Source organism: Saccostrea echinata, unplaced genomic scaffold, assembly GCF_033153115.1.
Source record: "Saccostrea echinata isolate AGI-Se365-2 ecotype Australia unplaced genomic scaffold, CSIRO_AGI_Sech_v1 ptg000002l, whole genome shotgun sequence".
NCBI classification, from domain to species: Eukaryota; Metazoa; Mollusca; class Bivalvia; order Ostreida; family Ostreidae; genus Saccostrea; species Saccostrea echinata.
In genome coordinates, this window is record NW_026889751.1 from 6735784 (window position 1) to 6758704 (window position 22921).

The 22921-nt window shown below is 31.9% G+C and overlaps 1 protein-coding gene across 1 annotated transcript in view; it reads right to left on the reverse strand.

Annotated features, from left to right (window-relative positions):
* LOC133206229 (paladin-like) overlaps positions 1 to 22921 on the reverse strand; it is an 89800-nt gene that overhangs the window by 61999 nt on the left and 4880 nt on the right. Inside the window, exons 2-4 of the mRNA XM_061342180.1 lie at positions 15045 to 15202; positions 10225 to 10404; positions 5749 to 5913 (exon numbers count right to left, since the gene is read on the reverse strand). Coding sequence (XP_061198164.1) covers positions 5749 to 5913; positions 10225 to 10404; positions 15045 to 15202 — 503 coding nt within the window. The remainder of the gene's footprint in view (positions 1 to 5748; positions 5914 to 10224; positions 10405 to 15044; positions 15203 to 22921) is intronic.

Consider the following 22921-nt stretch of genomic DNA (forward strand, 5'->3'; position numbering starts at 1 on the left):
CTCCAAAAACTTTAACCTGGTCACTCATCCATAAAATATAGGTCAGATTCAGCATCCGAAGCAAGTCCAGTAGTGTGCATCCTTAGATGCATCATCCATGCAAGTTTGGTCAATATAGGGCTTATAGTTACTTGGAATTGAGATCTGCTCCAAAAACCTTAAGCTGGTCATTCATCCGGAAAATATAGGTCAGATCCAGCATCCGAAGCAAGTTCAGTAGTGTGCATCCTTAGATGTATCATCCATGCAAGTTTGGTCAATATAGGGCTTCTAGTTACTTGGAAATGAGATCTACTCCAAAAACTTTAACCTGGTCACTCATCCGGAAAATGTAGGTCAGATCCAGCATCCGAAGCAAGTTCAGTAGTGTGCATCCTTAGATGTATCATCCATGCAAGTTTGGTCAATATAGGGCTTATAGTTACTTGGAAATGAGACCTGCTCCAAAAACTTTAACCTGCTCCAAAAACATAAACCTGGTCATTCTTTAGCTGAAATTGCAGCATCTGAAACCTTGACTGGTACAATAAAACACACTAGAAGCATCCTCCATGCATCTCTGACTAATATAGGCCATAGAAGTACTTGAAAAGAAAACTGCTCCAAAAACCTTAACCTGGGACACCGACGCCGAGGGTTTTACATAAGCTCCCCCAACTTTGTTGAGGTGAGCTAAAAACGAAAAATAAAATCCTATCTACCATCTATAATTTTTTTTAACATGTGATACTAAATAAGCATATTTTTTTCTTAGGCCTTATATGCTGTACACACTTAATTTACTTAAATTACATCTTTTGCACAGTTTGTCTCACGTTGCTCTTTTGTCAGATGCAATACAAATTCTTTGACAGGTTTGTAAAAGTAACCCCCCCCCCCTTTAAAAAAAATGATTCTGTATAGTGGAAAATAACTTGCACTTCACACTCTCAAAAGTCACAAGTTCAAGAAATTCTGACTAAAATATAAGACATACCGTATATACTCGCCTATAAGTCGGTTTTTTGGGAGTTAACTTTTGGTCCAAAACTCTATGTCCGACTTATAGGCAAGTCATCGAAAGCTTGGTGTTTTTCTGGACGACGAAATGTAGTATTTTTTTATACATAACTTCGACGATTATCGTTGAGAAATGTCTGGACGTATTATATTATTTATGTATTCTAAGATTATATATAAAGTAAAAGTATTTACACGTTTTAATGATTTTATTTTGATCTTAAGTGTTTATTATTTATTTGATTAATTATTAACAAAAATATTTCTTTAATTTTAACTTGTGACTTACTGTAAATCTATCGTTTATCGGTAAAATGGAATTGCGAACCCGATATAATACGTTTAGCATTAATGTATAATTATATGTACCGTCTGCAATGTTTTTGACAACAGATATGATATTCTTAAAAAAATAATTCAGAATATTATTCTGGAGTCTATTAAAACTCGATTGTTTATGAAAATGCTTCCCATGTGTGGTACACAATTTTCTTGGGGCGCGTGCCACTAAATAAACGTGGTGTCAGGTAAGGGATACAGGTGATTAAGAGACGATAATTGCTAATAAAAGATCAAACATAGCGTTATTAAGAACTATAGATATGGCTTGGGCATTGAGCACCTCCTAATTAAATATCATCAAAATGTTGGTAGACTCGTTACATAGTTCATCACCATGCCAAAGAAACAGAGATATGCCAATGATCGAGATCGATGTATAAATTATACAAGACAAGGGATTTAACGCTTAAACAAAACAGTATAGAAAGAAACTAAAATGGTAGTGGTTTGGTTTGTTGAAAAATAAAAATATTAATTACCAATGTCATATCCTAACATATTATTTGAACCCAGGTAAATACATTAGAATATTGATATGAAATTTATAAGAGAAGAAAAAAGAGAGATAAAATATCGGCGTAATTTCTCAAAATATTATTTGAAACACGTTAAAACATTAGAGCATTGATTTGAAATTGTCCACCGATCCTGGCAAAAAGTTGTATCGACTTATAGGCGGGTCAATGGCAAATCCCTCCAAAATAACCTCAAAAATCACAACCGACTTATAGGCGGACCGACTTATAGGCGAGTATATACGGTTATTAATATTTATGCAAATTCAAAATTTCTGCAATTAGGTTCCAGGGAGAAAAAAACCACTTAATCATACACTAGTTGGCCAATTTTAACTCTTACATTTAGTGTTGTTTATATTACCTTCTTCTCTATCTAACTGATGAAAATTGACAAAATATACTGCAACATTTGAAGTGCACCTACATACATTATCATTATGAAAAACAAGAATGTTTAAGAATTAGTTGTCTCTGCAGCCAGAGTAAGCATAAATAAATTTGACATTGTTGAGCTGGTGACCATCAAAGGACCCCATATTTAGCAAAGAACATATATGTATATATATAAGACCCATATCCAAGGGCACTCTTTGTGTGAAGTTTTAAGTCAGATGGGGTCAATGGGAAAAGAAACAAATTTGCTCCAGAAACAAATTTTACAGGGATTTGCTATAATCTTGGCCTCTGTTTTAAAAACCTGAGTAAAGAACACTGCACATCCTGTACCCATGGGCACTATTATGTGTAAAGTTTGAGCCAGATAGGGCCATTAGGGGAGTACAAAAATATGCTCTGAACAAGGATTAACAACAAAGATGTTTTCTGACCTTGGCCAATTCTGACCTTGACCTTTCATCTAAAAAATTGGTTCACCCTCTACCCACAGGCACTCTATTGGTGAAATATTAGCCCAACTGGGCAAAGGGAAGATAAAGTATACTCTGGACAAGTATTTTACAAGAGAGGGTATTCAACTTTGACCTTTAATCAAGAAAATTGGTTCAAGGTCACTGCACATCCTCTATCCATGGGCACTGTATGGGTGAAGTTTGAGCCCTTTTGAGAGAAATTATATGCTCTGGACAAAAGGAAGCAGACAGAGACTGACCACTATAGGGCAACTGCAGAGCAGGTCCTTAAGGCCTGAGTTTTTTTATTTTCTGTTTAACGGGAAGCGCCGACCCAATTTTTTCAAAATACCGAAAAAAAATAAAAGAGGTCAATATCACTTTTATTTTTAAAATACCCGCCGACTGTGTCATTTATTGATGGTTTGAAATAAAATCGGGTTTGTTGTACACCATATTTTAATAAATCATGTAAACGTTTGACATAGCTTGTGTTAATCAAATTCTTGTACTAGCGTCTTGCTGATTATGATATCATAACCAGTTTAAAGAACTAGTTTAACGCACTTTTCGCGGGTTCTATCAACAGATCAACAAGCAAAAATGCCATTTCAAGACATTTATAGATAAAAATGATGAGATTGTAATATTAAATCCATTGACGATAAAGAGAAAAAAGATCCTGAAATCGGAATGAAGGCATCAACAACCTAAATACACTAGATGCACACTGAACCATGTGAACTGTTGAACTTGTGTCTAAAGAGTTGGGGGTAAGTTTTTTGACGTCTTAATAAACTTTCTGTTACAATTGTTCGATGGTTAACATTTTTTGATACGTTTTTTGTTTCTTTTAAAGATGTTTACATTGTATATTTAATTTGATCACATAACAAATTGAGGTAAAATTCGCGGTAAAATTTAATTTTACAATGAATTATGTTTAACTCTATCTGAGGGACATAAAATTACGATTAAAATATTTTAGATACAAGTCCATGTCTGCTTGGTTGAATTAAATGAGATCAGGATTCCAACAAAATTACGATTGGAAAAGAATATTTAAAACTAACACTGACAAGTGACAGCTAATTGGAGTTGCACACATTACCCTGTGGAAAGGTAGAGATAGAAAGAATAAAGTCAACTAAATGTCCAATTTAATATTTTAAATGCAAATTGAACAAAGAACAAAATTATTATATTTATAATATAAGAAATGTGTTATTATCACAAACTCTTAAAAATGTTTTGTATCTTCATTAAGGAAAGAAAATAATCTCATATAAATACTGTTTTTTATCTTCTACTTTCTAACTACTACTTGTATTTGGTTATATTAATAAAGTATCTTAAAGGAACAATGCATTTTTTGTGCAGTTTGATTTCTTGGTGAAGACCCAACCATTTGTGAAGAGTTCAGAAGACTTCCAAGATGACTGCTGTTGTTCGTCAAATAATTTCAGCTGACAAATTTCCATTCTGAACCTCAAGAATGTGTTAGTCCTATACTAGGAATGCATTGTCAAGTTAGCTATCAACCCCATATTTTTCTCCAAACTTCTGTTTAATCAAAATATATGTAGCTTAAAACATTTCTTATCATTACTTTTATAAATTTTATACAGTAGGAGATGACCAAAAGAAGACATCTATAAATTTTTAAGCAGTGTGGATTTTTCTGTTATCCGTGTATCCAACATTATTGTTGCTATATAATAATTTGACACATGCATATAGTTAGGAGGTGTATCTTTTTATCCATATTTGAAATCCAAATAAATGATAAACAAAATTTTATTGTGTTTTCTTTCATTTTTCAACATTCTATAAAAAAAAAAATTCATACCATTTTTGGGTTTTATTTTTTTTTATGGTCTCGACTCGACAAATTTTGAACTTTTTATTTTTATTTTATTTCGTCCCCTCGACCCGACTTTTTCTTAAAAATTCCCGTTAAACAGAAAATAAAAAAACTCTGGCCTAATTAATACATCATCAACAACAACTGCCTAATGTAACAAAAGCCTAAAAAAAGCTAATAGGATACATTTATTCCCAGCAGAATTCAATTATTTAGTGCCTGATCAATAAAAAAAAAATTTCATGAACATTTTATATGCATTGATCATTCATATCAAATTTAAATCTTTGTCTGAAATTACATAATTAGAGTGAACATATTTTGAAGAACTTTCTTTATAAATCTGGAGTAATTAGTGTCATATCAATAAACTGCTCAATAATATATTATTTATCTCAATCATGCATCCCTGCTTAATTGATGTTTGAAGAGCTTAATTAGTTGCTTTTAGTGTTAATGAAATACTTGTGATTAAGCTTGCTTAATTACTTTACAAATTAATAAACTAATACAAATTGTAATTCACAATACCACTGTGCAATGTAAGTTGATCAATTACTGGCACTGGAGATGCAAATTACACGTCAAGCATCTGCATATGGTAAAAATAGGTTAAGATTAATGGCAATTCCATAAACAATAATGAAAGAAGCTTCTTTTGAAGTTGGAATAAATGTTCACCATTATCAGTAAATCATAGATGCCTTCACTCCTGAGAGTTGATCTGGGTGTGAGGTATTTGTGATATACTTAAGTACTACAAGTGCCAGCACAAAGGGACAATCTGTCACCTAAAGGACTTGGAATCAAAAACAGATACCAGTAACCCAAGATTCTGAATTGTCTATATAATCTCTGTTCATTTACCCAGACGAGTGATAAATCCTGTGCATGTACATGACTGGGTAAAATATGGTTCTGAAAGCAAAGGCAATTCTGCTCTTTCACCAGAGCTACTTTCATCTCAATGAATGTTTTTTTTTTTTTGAAACTACAGATGAGAGCCTTAAAGAACTGCATGGTTTTGCTCAAAGTTAATGTTATTTAATAAATTTCCAATATAAAACCTGGAACCCAGGCAACCAAGGCCAGAAATTTTTTTTAAACCCTGCCTCATGCAGGTGTTTGGTGACTGTTTATAAAACCTTGCCATGTTCCTATGAATACCATGGTATACCTCTTTTCTGATCCTGGCTTCTGCTTCATCTGCTTCATATGAGGATCTGCCCAGGTTGACTAGTTCCTTTAAGCTTTCTTTTTCTCTGATGGAGTAAGGTAGCATATCAGACGCACTCTCCACAAACAATACGGGCTCCTCTCTCAAATTAAACAGTAAAACCTCCTGAAATTTAAAATACACTGTAAAAGAACTCGTGCAATTTCATTATCTAAGGAATATTTAAGGTTCCTCTCTGGGGAACAATTAAGGTTCCTCTCTGGGGAATATTTTTAAGGTTCCTCTCTGAGGAATATTTAATGTTCCTCTATAGGGAATATTTTTAAGGTTCCTCTCTGAGGAATATTTAATGTCCCTCTATAGGGAATATTAAAGGTTCCTCTCTAAGGAATATTTAAGGTATCTGGAGAATATTGAAGGTTCCTGGTCTCCCTGTTCACTCATGAAAAAAAAAATTGCTCATGAAAAGAAAATTTGCTGTAATGTTAACAATTTTCCAAAAGAGATCTAATTTATATTTATTGAAATACAGTTAAAAAAAAAAGTTAAGTAAACTTGCAGGCCAAAATTGGACATCAATGGCCTTTTAACCTGAACAATTTTTATTAAGGAATAATAGTTATTTATCCAAATGAGAATTATCTCCCTTATCAAAGAGTAAATGAACATAAAAATAGAGGAGAATTGTGCTTTCATAAATCTTCTGTCAAGACATAGCCTTATTATTATTATATTATATCATATGTGTACATTTTGTATCATTTACATGATTTCAATACTTCGTACACTCATGGGCTGTTGGGCTGTCATTGTCAAGACAACAATTTTATTTTCTTATTAAAAGTGATGTGTTGACCTCTTAACCTTAATCAATTACCTCATTTGAAATACACCAAAAAGGTCATTTGCAAAGTACTGTTGAACCTTGATATCTCCAACATGAAAGGCTTTCAAAAACCTGAGATATCAGTGTGTTCACGATACAAATATAATCTTACTGAATGAATAAAGACAAGAGCCACTTGGACAGATTACTGGAATTCATTTCAAGCTAATGAAGTTCATGATACACATAAAGTTACTCCAAGTATGAGAACACATCATCTCTTTTTAAAATAGTTTGATTTTACACCAAGGACTCCACTAATAACTGTGTGATTTTATATTAACAATGTAGTCATAATTAACAGGAATAGCTCTGTTTAATACAGGGTGTTTCATAATATATGTTACATTTTGAATCTTTAATTTGACAAACACAAGAAAAAGATTCAGACAAGTGTTTTTATCAATTTGATGCATGTATCCATAAGATTCATTATGTATAATTACCAACCAAAATATTATGCATTTATTGTCTTCTCCTTATAAAAATGTGTTTGGCATGCTCTTCAAGAGAAAAGTGAATTAATTTCCTCCAGAAACAGCTCAGTTAGATATGGACCTGTACAAAAAATGAAAATTTTGTGCCTAGACAGAATTTAAAGAAATAAAATTCAGTGCTTCTGGGTGTCTAGCTCTAGTAAGCTGAAATAACTTCAATGGCTTCAGCTACATGCTATAACCTAAAGCAATTCAGAAAGCATATTCCAATTATACAAGATTTTTTGTTGGGTAAGCTTCATTATAAACGAATGATCAGCTCTATTGATCATTAAGTTTGATGATAAACTGAACAATACCACTTGATATCATCTCTCCTAAAGGCCTATGAAACCATACTTTATTCCATGAATACAATATTCCTCCTAATAAGCACCTTGGGCATATAGAGAAAACAGCTTGACTACCAATAAAACATATTAGCTATGAAGTGATGAGAGAGAAGTCATGTAATATTGCTGCATCAATCAAAATTCACTTACTGGTATTAACTAAAAGTTAAACAGAATTTTTTTTACCTGTATGGCCATGGAATTGCTGCTTGGGGGATTTCAGACCCAGGAGGGAGGGAGAAAATTTATCCCCCCCCCCTGCCCCAAATTTAAGTTAATTAAAAATTGGTGATAAAATATCAACAAGAGGCTAACTGGACACAATGCTCACTTGAGTCACTATAGCCCCTCTGTTCCTCATTCCTATCTAAAATTTTGAATGCCCACTGTGGCCCCACCCTATAACGAGAGGTTATGATTTGAATCTACACTACCTGAAGATGCTTCCATATAAATATGACAAATCATGGCTTTGCTGTTCTTGAGAAAATTTTTCCTATATATTCCTATGTAACACTTTGATCTTCGATTGTGACCCCACCCTACAACCAGGAGACATGACTTGAACAAACTTGAATCTACACTACCTGAGGATGCTTCCAAATAAATAAAACTATTAATGACTTAGCTGTTCTTGGGAAGATTTTTCCTATGTATTTCTAATTGGCCATTGTGGCCCCATCCTTCCCCCAGGGGTCATGATTGAACAAAATTGAAAATACACTACCTGAAGATGCTTAAATATGAATATGACTTATAATGACTTTGATGTTCTTAAAGAAGATTTTTAAAGATTTTCCTATATATTCCTATGTAAAACTTTGATCCTCAATTGTCGCCACACCCTGTCCCCAAGGATCATGATTTGAACAAACTTAAATCTACACACTATGTCAGGAAGCTTATTCACGTGTTTAATTTTTTCTGGTGGTTTTTGAGAATTTTTTTTATATAACCCCAAGCAATTTTCACTTTTTCTTAATGAATTCCCCTTGAAGAGGATGTGGCCATTCATTTGAAAAGAACTTGAATCTCCTTCACTCAAAAATACTCTTTGCCAAGTTTGGTTGAAATTAGCTCAGTGGTTCTGGAGAAGAAGATGAAAATGTGAAACGTTTGCAATAACAACAATGGACAAATTTTGATCAAGAAAACTCACTTGAGCCTTTGGCTCAGGTAAGCTAATAAACAGTGAACACATTATTTTCTTACTTTTTGCAAAAAGTATTTCCCATCTGATCAAGCCAGGAACCCTGTTATTGCTCTAAGATTTGATGTTAATTAAGTGTTTCAGTAGTGCATACAAGCCAGGAAATGATTAAATAAAAAAAAATCTTATTTTGGGGTAATAACTTTTTTTAGGAGGTTATTTCAATTAGATTGGAGGCTATTCCAAACAAACAATAATTTTAATTTCATTCAAGTAATGGGCAAAATATTACAAGGCTTGATCAAACTGCTGCAGATATTACTTAGATAAACGTACATTCATGAAAAAACAATTGCACAATTCCAAAGACTACAAAAGATCTTTTCCAAGAAAGCACCATCAATGTCAACACAGCATCAAAGGTTCTTTGCCTGGTTGAGGGTTTATTAAACTAAGTGAGGCAGCTAGAGCAAAAATTATTTCTTTTTACTTGGCCCTGGAGTCAAACTAACTCAAATCTTTCAGCCACTATCTGAAAGAGATTCAATATTGCTAAAATGAGTACACTCTGTCTCTACCATTAACTTGGATTTTATTTGTAAGAATATCTTCCACAATAGCATATTCAAACATGAAAAACAAAACTTGGTAAATATAATATAACTAGGACAATCTCTTATCCCTGACACTAAATATAATGATCTAGCCTTGCATGGTGTACCAGTTTTATTGAAAAACCACAAATCTCTGACAAAAATGTAACTCTACTGGTTTGTCCTTACAAAAGGGGAAGGAAAAAATTGCACCAAGAATTGAAACACTTGTTTTAAATTAATTTTAACATTTATCAATTACATGTATAACACGACATAATTGCACAACAGATGTAAATTATATCTACAGTTTACTAATTTGCAACAGTGTTTTCCCAAAGAACCAGCTACCAGCCAAATTGATTGCTTCAATTGATAAAAATGCTTAGAAATCAAAAATTTTAAAAAATTAATTGTTGTAAGGTCCATACAGATTTTGTTCATAAAGCTCTTTTTCCGTATGAACAAGAGTCAAACCCCGCTCCACACAACACAGAGTGATAATTTGGTGCGCCGCATTATTGCTCGACGTCGTCATTTTTGGCAATATCTAAATACATGTAATATTTTTTGTGTATATAACATCATATTTTTGTTATTTATGATGTCAGAGTATTGATTTTTTACACATGAGTACTTTATATCATAAAAATTTTAATGATATAATTTTTGTCACATTATTTTTCTGTAGAGTCTGGTGATAAAGAAAACATCGCTGTCAATGCTATTTTTGAAAGTCAAGAAATTGCTGTGTGCCGACCATCAATACTTAACACTCTTTAAATGTTGTTTATAAATGCAAATGGCATTGGAACCTTAGATCATATAGTCAATATGTCAAAAATATCATTTTCCAACATTATGCCAAAAATGAATAATTTTGGTCACATACAGTTTATGAAATATTTAAAAAGTTTGCGTTTCTCTGGGACAACCCTCGTATATATATATATATATATATATATATATATATATATATATATATATATATATATATATATATATATATATTACTTACTGTGTGACCTTCATCCACTAGATGGTCTATAAGATAAATAAGTCCTTTTTCCGTTGGTTGGCCTGCACCGTAAACAGGCAATCCTTTTGAAGCCTGGTGAAAATTGGGAGCTTTATATTGGGCATAAGTTTTCTTGATGTCAGATTTATCTGAAGCATCACGAACCAAGAAGTACTTTCCCTGATGAAAAAGAAAAACAGGATTTCATTTAAAAATACATTTTGTGGAAAAATAGTAACATTTAAATATCTATTCACAATTTTCATTATATTTATTGCACTTTTAAGCATAATTTGTAATATATTACATCAGTCTACATGTTTTGATTTAAAAATGTCTAAAATTATCAAATATTACTTTTTTTTTTATATAGAGCTATATTATTTGTTTTACTTCTTGAATGACATTTGTTATGTACAAAAATAAAAAATACTAAATTTAATTGTCATTTCTTATGGAATTTCTCTCCAAGTTAAATGACAATGACCTGCAGACACTTAATTTTAATTTCCAACTGAGAAATCTATGATCCACAGACTGCACTGAAGATGATACATTACCTACCAATTTTACTTCGCTCTCGACTCCTCTCTACTAATCATTATTGATGTGGGGCTTGTCGTGATCCTTGATGATACTGATTTTGAGGGTAATTCAATATGTCTGAAGAAAGTCTACTGAAGAAAGTCTACTGAACCCATCTTTAACTGTCTACCTTTCAAATGTCTTTGCGTAACAACTTAAAGAACAACTCTATAATCAACTGGTTATATTTGAATATCTAATAAAACTACTAAAAGAACAAACCTATTAGTTAAATTAAACTCTTTAAATTTCAAATGTCTAATAGAGTAATTTTAAGAACTTCTAACAAGAAGTCAGAATAAATGCATGGTGCTTCAGCTTTATAATATTACAACTAGGTGCCTCATAACATGCTATTCAGTAGATATCAATAGATATAGGCACATTATAATTGGAATTTTCAACAGTCAGTGGTTAAAAGCAGTTTTCTAAGAAATTGCAGGAACCTGACTTCAAGCCACTGTCCCCAATAGTCAGGATCAATGAAAATATAGTGCTTTATCAGAGAGAAAAAGAGATTGTCATATAATTTATGTTTAACATTGAACTCTGATAGTTTATGGGGAAAAGAGGTGTACAAATTATCAAATAACTTCTAAAAAATTTATTCACACCAGATATAATTTGTTCAAATATTCAAATATGATGTTGCAAGTATTGGAGAGGTCTATGAGATTTAGGGTTATATATGTATCTCAATCAAAAAAAGTAGTTTTACTTCAAGAACATTTTTTTTCCCTATGGTCTAGTCAACTTGTCTTGGGGAATTAAGGGGATCCAAAGACATTTTCAGAGAGTGGGGATCCGAAATCATTTTCACACAGTTTACTTCATAAAATTACTGAAATTGAAAATTATTGTGGGTGGGTGGGGGTGTCCCCCTCCCCATCCCATTCCCAACTAGATCCTCTTTTAAGTAAAGGTTATAGGCCAAAAACTGTCCATTCTGTGAGGAGAAAGAACTGTTGGAGGGTGTTAGGCCCAACAATAGTTCTTTCTTCTCACAGAATGGACAGTTTGAGGCCTATAACCTACTTGAAACATTTACTCTATTGTGTTCATAATGTACTCTCTTAGAATTGTTTCTCATCCATTGTATTACGTAAGCATTGTCTACTTATTGGACTGTCTCAGGTAAAGGTTGCTCACAATCAAAAGAAACTTACATTCATTGTAATTGTTAACTTAGTGGACAGTTACAGGTAAGTGCTAATTTTACAAAAACGAATTAAGAATATTTAACCACAATGTCATGATATTCCAAAATCATTTTCTTGTGATTGTCAGTGTTGGAAGCACGTCTTCTTCCGAGGGAGAAAGCATATTTCTGATGCAAATCAAATTGAGATATGATGAACAATCTACTTATAATACAGATGTCATTTTTCAGGTGATTTTTGAATTTTGAGTTAGGATTGTCAAGATAATGTACTTTGAACGCAAAGTGGATGTTTTGTTCAAATATTTCTCAACCTTTGGCCAAGGCTATTCAAGGATACAGCAGAAACAAAAGGAACTTAGAGATTTCCACAATTAAATCAACAATATTTAGATGATTTAGAAAAGGCTTTTCACAGAAAAATGTAAATGGGCAGTGACTGTGTTCTTTAACTGTCAGGGAGAATGTTGAACAGTACCCAACGTTGATGTTTTCATGCTTAAGGATGTTGAGTGATAAAGAATTCAAATCAACAAAATTATTATTTTTTTAAGGCTGAAGTCAGAAACGAATTGGAAAAAGACTTATGACCAAATACCCTTGCGTTCCTATAACAGAGGAAAATATGTGCTCCTGTAGAAAGTGAGCAAAATTATTCGGAGTTCTAGTGAGAAAGAAGTAGCGATTGATACTTGCCAGTAAGGCACTGAAAAAGGAGAAGTGATATTCCCGCGTGTGTTGTTGGTGCAAGTTACATAGAATTCGGAGATATTTCCTTCAAATTTAAGTTTTGACATTCATTGTGATTTGGATATACATTTCATTATTTCAATTTTTGTTTCTGTGACTTGCAATATACATTTCATTACATTGTGAAACATTTTGGATTCATTACTTCAAATATTTATTTGTGTCTTTGTTGTGTTTTCTTAGTCCGTTAACTTACCTGTAGACGTCCAATAAGTTATTAAATACTGTCCATTATTTTTTATTAATGGACATATTTTTTAACCTATTGGACGGTTACAGGTAACTTATTGGACTGTCTTGGGTCTTTCAAGGAATAGAAAGTATTAAAAGAACAAAGGATGATGTCATACTTATGTTTTAAAGGATGATAATAAACTTCAGAGCAATCTTCTTTACAGTTTGTTTCTGAATTTTCCTCATAAAAGTTACTATCCTTATGGTGGGTGTTCATTCATTTATCAGTTTTAAAACTTATAATCTTTTAAGTTAATTGTTTCTTAAAACTCGAAGTTCAACAAAAGACATGTTTGCTTTTGTTGCCATTGACTGAATGCAAGCAATGTTCTTGGGAAAAAAATTAAACATATTTCAATATAATATATCTATATGTGCTTCAGGCTTCTTCAAATGAGTATGGTCAATTTTTTTAAATTTTCAGACCACAAGAATCTGTCAACAGAAGGCTTATTTTCTTTTTCTTTTCTCCCCAATAAAAATCTCACAGTGAACCATACATATTTAATTGGCACTTATAAGGAACTTGGCATAAGGTTTGGTTTGGCATTGCCTTATAAGGGATTATCCAATACAGCAGACCTTATATCAGTTCTGTAAAATATACAAACACAGAAGTCACTTACAGACCCAATAAACCAGCCCTCCTATGACCATATGGTGAAGGACCCTATATATCAAACAGATAAACGCCTTTAGGTCTTTGGAGAGCCAAAGGAAAAGTGTCAGGAGCATTGATCTCCTACAATTGGATCAAGCTTCCATCTCGTTTATGGTATATCCGAACTTGATCAGCCATACACAGCATTAGTGTCAAGCTTAAATTCAAAGCAATTTTCCCCCCAAAGTTCAAATCCCCTCCTTCCCGAGAGATTTCTACAATCCAATATCTTGGAATTATCCCGCAACAATTTAAGCTAATTTTCCAAGATATATATGTTTGATTTAACTCAATTGACAGGTTTATAGTTGTTTTTATCAAGAGCGATATCAAAAATCAAAACATAATTCAATTTGAATCTCATGTTTACACATAATATGGTAGAACTGCAGGAAAATGGGGAGAATTAATAAAAACCTATACCTCTTAGTCTTTGTCATTATCTAGATAAACACTTTGCTTATTCTTCCAATTCAGATTTATGTATTCATGTGTATAATGGACATTTCTACATCTCTAGTCATTAATAAGGAGATGAAACTTTGGATATGGAGTTTATAAAACATGTTAAATATAAAACAAAGAATGTGACTGATGTCTAAATGGATGTTCAACAAAAAGTAACTAAGAGGAAAGCCATTTTCATGGAGGATATGTTGAAATGCTAAAATTAAGTGTTAAAAATAAAAAGAAATCAATGAACTGAGCTATCAAAACTCATTCCCTATAAATGCGTTAAATGGAGAATGCAATAATGGTAAAACAAATCAATTGGTTGGCATGAGGCACAATAAAAAAATTTAAAATCAATTTCATATTCAAATATATTTCATTCTTTCACAACTTTAACATGAAAACATGATAAAACGAAAATGGAAGACATGATTATAGATCTATTAATTAATGTATGAACCGTTTCATCATCTGAAACATTTCCTTGATTATTTTCTGGGGGGAAAACTTTCCTTTAGTAGAACAACTCCAGACGGATTATGCTTTCACTTCCCTTTCTGTAAGTCATCCATTCCATCACTCAAATAATCAATTTTAAACAAGGACCTTTATTTCCAAACTTGTGCATTTACTAGATTTGATGTAGGCTAGATGTTTTAAATATTCATAAAAGTTCAGTGCAGAGGGTAACAATATACATAAATGAGTCAAAACCACAGAACATTTTGGTGAAGAAATCTTCCTCCATTACATAATAATTGTGGAATTTTTCTTCCATATACATACATCTTTTTGGGAAAACCCCATGAAAAAGAGGAAATAATTCAATTTCCTATCTCTCTACCATTGATCACTATCCATGGGGATTATGATGCTAAAATCTGTTTTTACAAAATAAATCGTGCTTAGATCAATTCAAGAGACTACTTTGCCATTAAATCTCACTAAGGAGAAGAGAATAAACAAATCAAATTTCACCTTCACTAGTGGGTGTCTAGGCATGTTTTCTGTAATGCTTCCATAAATAATAGGATCTTTGAAATCTGTAACATGCTGAAATTCTTCTTTGCAATCCCTGATTATGATTGGGGCAACATCATTTCCAGCTCTCACAAAATTTCTGCTTTTTTGTTTTTCTGGAAGAGAAGAATATGCCCATATCAAAACACGTATATTACACTTTTTTCGAAACATTTATGCATAAAACAAGAAACTGTTTGATTACTGCATGACTAGTTACAGTGCTCAATCTGGGAAGGGGGGAGGACAAAAATTCATGGGCCACATTGCTCACCTGTGCACACTGGCTAGAAAAAAAGCAGAAATCAGTTTAGTATTGAAAAGGTTATAAATACAATACAAATATATATATATATATATATATATATATATATATATATATATATATATATATATATATATATATATATATATATATATATCACAAATACTCCCCTCTCCCCAGGAAAGGGGGGCCTGATTTATTCAACTTGAATCTACACTGAAGATAACTTATCATGGCTTTAGATTTTTTTTTCTGTATGTTTGATCTTCTATTTTGGCACCACTCTACCCCCAGGGGACATATGAACAAATTTGAAAATGCCTTACCTGCATGAGGATGCTTCAAAATTAATATGACTATTCATGGATTTACTATTCTTGAGATGATTTTAACAATTTATCCTACGTATTCTCATGTTTAACTTTGATCACCAATTATGGCCCCTCGACCCTACCCTCCAGGATCATGATTAGAACAATCCTGAATGTAAACTACCTGAGGATGCTTCCATTTAAATATGTCTAATAATTGCTTAAATTAAAATTTTGCCAGTTCTCTTACAAGTACTCAGCTGCCCTGGCACAACAGTTCCTCCTTCACGGCTAACAAAGGGAATCAGTATACTGACTCTAGCCCTTATAATTGCTAATTTGATAACTATGATGTATCATGATTAGTCAAAAACTCATGGCAAAAGTTAAAAGAACTATATTTAGTAATGACCAGTATATGTCCCGAAAATCAAACTTTGCCAGAGAAATACAGGTAACTCTCGATACCTCGAAGTCCACGGGACCGAGGAAAAACTTCAAGAGATCAAGAGTTCGAGTTTTCAAGCGTCCGGAATTTTCTGGGTTTGTTGACCGGTTTTAAAGTTAGTCTTACCGGATGTAATGATTTTCATGCAGTGCTAACCTTTTACACGTGTTTTTTTTTTTTAAGACAACAATATTTTTTTTTTTCATTATTTAGATGTATATTTCATTAAACTGAGTAAAGCAAAAAATGCATATCGTCATTTCATGTATATTTTTTTATTCTTTGTTATACGGACATCATACTACGCATTCGTTACATGAAAACAACATTTTACAGCGTCGTACATAGCATTGACTATTCCAAACATGCATGATCAGTGAACGCAGTTCTGTAAGTATTTGTCCAATAATGGTCGTCATATTGACATTGAGACTGTTTCTGCTTTTTCATATTTCGTTTAATAAAAATTAAAATTAGTGTTTGGTCTTTTAATCAATTATTACTTTTCACTAACACTGCGTAAATTATCGTAAGACAGTCAATGATAATTATTTTAATAGCATATAGGCAAAATATGATCAATTATAAATCAATTATCACCTTGCAGCATAAGTGTCATCTGAATAAACATCCCGTTCCTCGAAAACCGCGTCTTCTGCCTGGGGTCATTTAAACGTCCAGGTAAACAGGTGCTAATTATATAACCTTGTATACAATAGCCACTTCGAGGTATCGAGGGTAAATTTTAATAGCTTATGCATAGCGGGACTGCATTTTGACTTCGAGGGATCAAGGGTTTCGAGAGATCAAGAGTTCGAGAAATCAAGAGTAAATTTCCTTAGTTATATAGGGGGAAAATTCAGGACCGGAGACTCACTTCGAGCGATCAAGAACTTCGAGAGATCGAAGTTCGAGCCATCAAGAATTACCTGTATATAATTATGTTCTGAAACAGGGGGATCTCTTCAAACATCAAAGCATTAGATATTTTCATCAGCCATGACATCATACAATAGATATGACATCAGGAAAATGACTTAAATTCAAAATTTCCATGATTTGTAGAGAAAAAGGTGTATATAACATCAATATTTTGAGTAAAAGTCACCAAGCCCAGGTCTGCTCCAACTCAGTTTTTGATATATTGTGTAGAATGATAGTATCAATGAAATATGTGAATATTGTAATGGCACGAGCAAGGCTGCGAAATTAAATTGTAAAAATTGAACAAATTTTGTCCATTTTGTCCTCTTTCTGAAAAATGACATAAATCCAAATAGTTTGTGATGTCATAGAAACAAAAATTTCCAATATCATACTTCGAATCTATAATATTTTTTGTTCATTCATAATTTTCAGACAATATACACAATTTAGCACATTTGAAATTTTCAAAATTTGACTTTTGTGAGGTAAAAATATGCATAAACCACATATAGCTCTTTGTTAAACAGATATAAGTTACATCAGAATCTATATATTAACCATTCAAATATTTAGATAATAGCATTTTAGAAATAAGAATTTCCATTGGCATTTATGGTCACCTGGGTATCACTAAGTTTCTCCACATGTATAATCTCATATTTAACATTACCTACATATGGCATGAAAGCTTCTCAAGTTATTTATTGTAGAACACTGAACTACATAATTGTGCAGGATGATTTTTACTGCAAGTTCTATGAAGGAAGAATTTCAAAGATTAAATAAATTTTAAAACTTAGCCTCTTCCTTTGACCTGAACCCTATGCCAAGGGAACATATATTTCACAATTTATTCTTGAAAGGGAGTCAATTGACATCTCATCACGAATCAGATAAACAGTTTCTATTAGATACCCAGAGAATTTAAGGAGGAAGCTTTTTTTAAAAAAAAAAAAAACATAACACATTTTCGGTATTAGCTAATCCTAAGAACATTAAAGCTTGAGCCAGGGGGACCTAGATTTCACAATTTTATACACAGTTTAGAGTTGATTGATGCTGTAGAAAAAAGGATCACATGGAATTTTTGCACTTTTCAGGAAGCAATAAAATCTTATCGAAGAATGCGTTTTATGACTGTGAACATCAAGTTGCTTGATTATTGAAGGACATTAAAAAAAGACATATCTTTAACACAATGAAAAATTAAAAATAAACAATACAAAGTGTACAAGCAGAAATCTTTCAGATATGACTTTTTAGTATACATGTAATATCAAACTTGGTATGAATTGTTCAAACTGCCATGTTGAAATAATTAATATTAGGTCGCAAATGCCACTTATGACAGTTCAAAATCTTTTAAACATTTAGGCCTTATATGGGATTCAAACTCGTGATGTAAGGATCAACTCTTTACTCCGCAACTCTACAGCAAATGCTCTAACCACTGCACCACGCGGGTGACGCATGTTTGGTCAACATAGGACTAATGGTTACTTGGAAATGGAAATGAGACCTGCTCCTAAAACATTAACAACTGGTCATTCTTCAGTCAGAATTCCAGCATCTGAAACCTTGACTGGTACAAATATACTAGAAGCATCTAATCCATGCATTTCTAATTAAGGAGGAATGCCACACCAAAGTTTTATTTCATAGATCTTCAAGAAATCACTGTTAAATTATGGTTTCAGCATTGAAAGGCAAATATTAGCTCTTAATCATTTTACAAGAATTTTTTTTCCAGTTTTTAGAAAATAAAAAAAGAAGTTTTATTTGCAAATAAGATGCTTTATGGTTTAATTTTTTTTTTTTTTCATTTTTTGAGGGATGATGAGGTCAAGGTCATAGTGGAGGTAAAGGATAAACTTTTTTTTACATTTTGAATAATTTGTATCAGTATTTGAGTTTTAGTAAAAATATCTTGAATAGTTTCTTTGAAACTGGGCAAAAAGCAAAATGATGAATAGTAAGGCCAGGGTCAGAAAATTATGATATACTTGAATAGCTCTCACTAATATGTATCAGTGTATGAATTTTGATAAACAGTGTCTTTCAAACTGACAGATGAACAGACAGACAGCTAAACAGATGAAAACAATGTGACAAACCCAATATGCCCTGGTTACTGTAAATTGGCAAATAATCACGATGATTTTAATTTCACTATGTTCATGATTCATCATTTTTCCGCGAAAACAAACCCATAGTGAATGCTATCATTAGTTTTTACAAACGTTTAAATGCTTATACGAAATTTAAATTAATTTCTTGCAGCGTGAAATTAAAACCATTGCGATTGGTACTTTTTGAGAAATCATGAATTTTTAACGCCGTGGAATTAAAACAACTTACAGTATATTCATGAAGGGGCATAAAAATATTGTACTATTGTCTTAACAGGCTTTTCTGTATTGAAATAAGTGGTTTTTGTTCAGAATAGTCTCTCCATTCATATCTTTTGGAGACAAAAGATGAAACACATTCTTTAAAACTCACAATTATAGTTAGAATGTTTTATTTCAAAGACATATTCTTAATTTTTGTGTCTCCTTCCATCTGTGAATGCTCTCTAACAAAAAAATTATCAAATTCAAGGCTTAATTGATCCTTTTTGTAATTAGGGTCCTGTACCCTTTTTAAAATTTTAAAATGTCCACTAAAATGACACCTGTTTTTATATTTCCCATCATGTTTTAACAAATTTCCATCACTTGAACAATGCCATAGATATCATAAGAAGATCTGTCTGTACAAGTCTTTTCACCATAACATCCTTTATTTTCTTGAGCATGACAAAAGGAACTGGCTGAGACTGAAGGCCTGCAGGGGAGGAATTATTTGCTTGTGGGATTAGTTGAATGTGAGAGATAAATAAATCAATGTGATCTGAGGACCATGAATGCTACCAGGCCATTTAGGCTCTCTACCCTCATCATTATAAGGATAATTCTCTTCAGATTTGTCCACTTAAATGATGATAGATATCATTTTCTTTCTAATGTAGCATGTCCTTTTCCTACCAGTCAGTGAAATGCGACTTACCACTGGTATGTGATATACCGTATTAATGCCCTGGGCATGTGCAAAATTGCGAAAAGGTGGTTATTTGGGATATATAGTCATGTTGATATCTTTTCTGTAAAATTTCTCAAAATATTCAATTTAAAATTGATATCAAATTCAAACTACTGTAAAATAATGTACTTTTTTCCAGGGGGTCATAGTTCCCCACAATCACAATTTTTTGTTTAATCTGTGGGAAAAAAAATTGTGCTCAATTTCTTAGATTGTCCATTTTAAGCTTTTATATAATGCGTTTTAATTGTGCTGTGACCAATTTTGGCAGAAAACTTCCCTGTAACAAAAATATACATCCTGGTATTCTGGTTTAAAAAAATGGAATTACTTAGCATACAAAAAATACTTTCCTCAAGTTAAAACCAAAATTACATAAATCTCATGCAAACAAGAAATATTTGAGAAATTCACAGAAAAAAAGAGAAATCAAGCAATTTTTAAAATGCAGTGTTGTAATGTCCCCAACTCAGGCTATACATGGGATCAAAACAATGCATGGGCAGAACACTATTTGCCAAATAAAGTCCATCAATAGAATTTAAAACAGGTAACATGGCTCTGAATTCACTCTTGAGTGCATCTGGGAAGACAAATAAAGAATTCTGTAGACACGTTTTTTCCCTTAGATTTCTTTATGTGTATTTGAAGTTTTGACTCTAAATAGGACAAAAAAAATGTTTGAATAGATAGTTATGTCAAAAATAAACATTTTATTAATGTTTGAAATGTGTCACGTAACGCATGACAGACATATAACGTAACATGACAGACCTATAATAAAACGTGACATGATTAAATTACATTTCTGATGCTTAGCAACACAAATAATCTGTAAAAAATAAAATTAAACAATTCCTTAAACAATGCAAAAAATTTTTTTCACTCTTACGTAGAAGAAAAAAGATTTTTAAGCTACTTTTGATGCACAAACTGATGATCGTAACACTAACAGACTCCTCTACTTAGCCAGCCAAATAAACCATAAACTTTCATTATTTTATCAAAAAGATAATGTTGCTGTAAGAAATGGACATAATTCAAATTTTGATTCCTTACAGATTTTAAATTTGAATTTTTGAAAAATAAATCTCTGCTATATGCTTTGTAACATACAAAATTTCCACCATGTCTGTCAAGTTATGATATTTCTTGAGCAATACCTGTTTGAAACGAGCGAATAAAATTTATCATTCAAAGCTTATCTTTTATTCTTGGAAATTATAATACACAAGATATTATTATTTATGAAAATACTAATGAAATTTAAAAAAATAAATTATTTCATATAGATCGAACCTATATCGTAACACGTACGGATGCACGTAACCCTGACAGACTCATTTTCAAAACTGCAAGAAAACAACTACAAAATTGTATTGTTTAAGTTATAAAGACAAATTCTGCCTTATGATACATTAATATTCTTAAATAAAAATACTATTTGGTTTAATTCACTGAGTCACATAACGTGAACAGACATTCATTTCGTCCATCACCGCTATGATAGTGTTCAGGCAATGTCTGTCAATCGGTACGTTATGTAAGAAATGTCAAATTTTAAGTGTTTATGTAGTGATGAAGAGCGTGCAAGTTCATAATTTTAAAAAAAAAATCCAAAATACACCTAATAGTTGACAATATTTTATGACATGTGTTTAAAATCTAGGATAAAGACAACTTATATTTTTATGAAAGTAACATACTTTGTGTAACGTAACACTTGACAGACAAACGTTCGTGGCTTCTTGGGCTCTCTTGGTAGCTCTTCTTATCGAAATGTAAACACATTTGTATAGAACACTGGAGAAAATTTAAATATTCATAACCTTTAAGTCAAATGTATAAGAAGAAGCATCTCCAAGCTCCATTCTTAAAATAGAACGTAATGCCCACTTGCCATGACAGACATAGGAAGCATCCAACAAATTTGTTAATTTCTAAGCACACATGCTCTTCTGTTGAATCTGCGATCACTTAATTGATAAATACGTAAATTTTCTATCAGTAGACAAGAAAGATAAAATAGTTTGCATAAACAATGGCCCATTTTATAACAATGTACCTGGTGTATAATTGAGACTGACAGACGTTACGTTCAAAATATGAGAAGAAATTAATTCCAATTTTTCTTTTATTTGAGACATAATGTGCATTAAAATATTTCTGTATGTTAATTTTATCCTTCCTAAACAATAGTGAATGAAGATACTCTGTGTAAAAGGTATTATCGCCGTATATTTGTCTTTTATTTTGACATGGTTCAAAATGTCCCCCTACATATGCGTAATTCTAGTGGAATTATCAAATTCATTTCAAGAAAAAAAAAGTAAGTTGATGAAAAAATCTGCTTATTTTATCTTTTTTATATATTTGCAATATACATTTCAATATAAAACATTTCTCATTTCAATTTTTTAAATAATTTATTTTAAATTCCTCTTATTAAAATCATAGGTCAAGATGTACTCAAGAGCGAATTTAGAGCCACATGTGAAACAACAAGTGTGGTTGTTCAGCAGCAAGATTCACCCGTTTTATTAGAGGGGTGACTTAATCGTGATTATTGTAAACATCCATAAATTAACACACATAAAATATAGCGCAATCTTCAACATCAACTGATTATCATAAATTAACACACATAAAATATAGCGCAATCTTCAAAATCAAACGATTATCATAAATTAACACACATAAAATATAGCGCAATCTTCAAAATCAAACGATTATCATAAATTAACACACATAAAATATAGCGCAATCTTCAAAATCAAACGATTATCATAAATTAACACACATA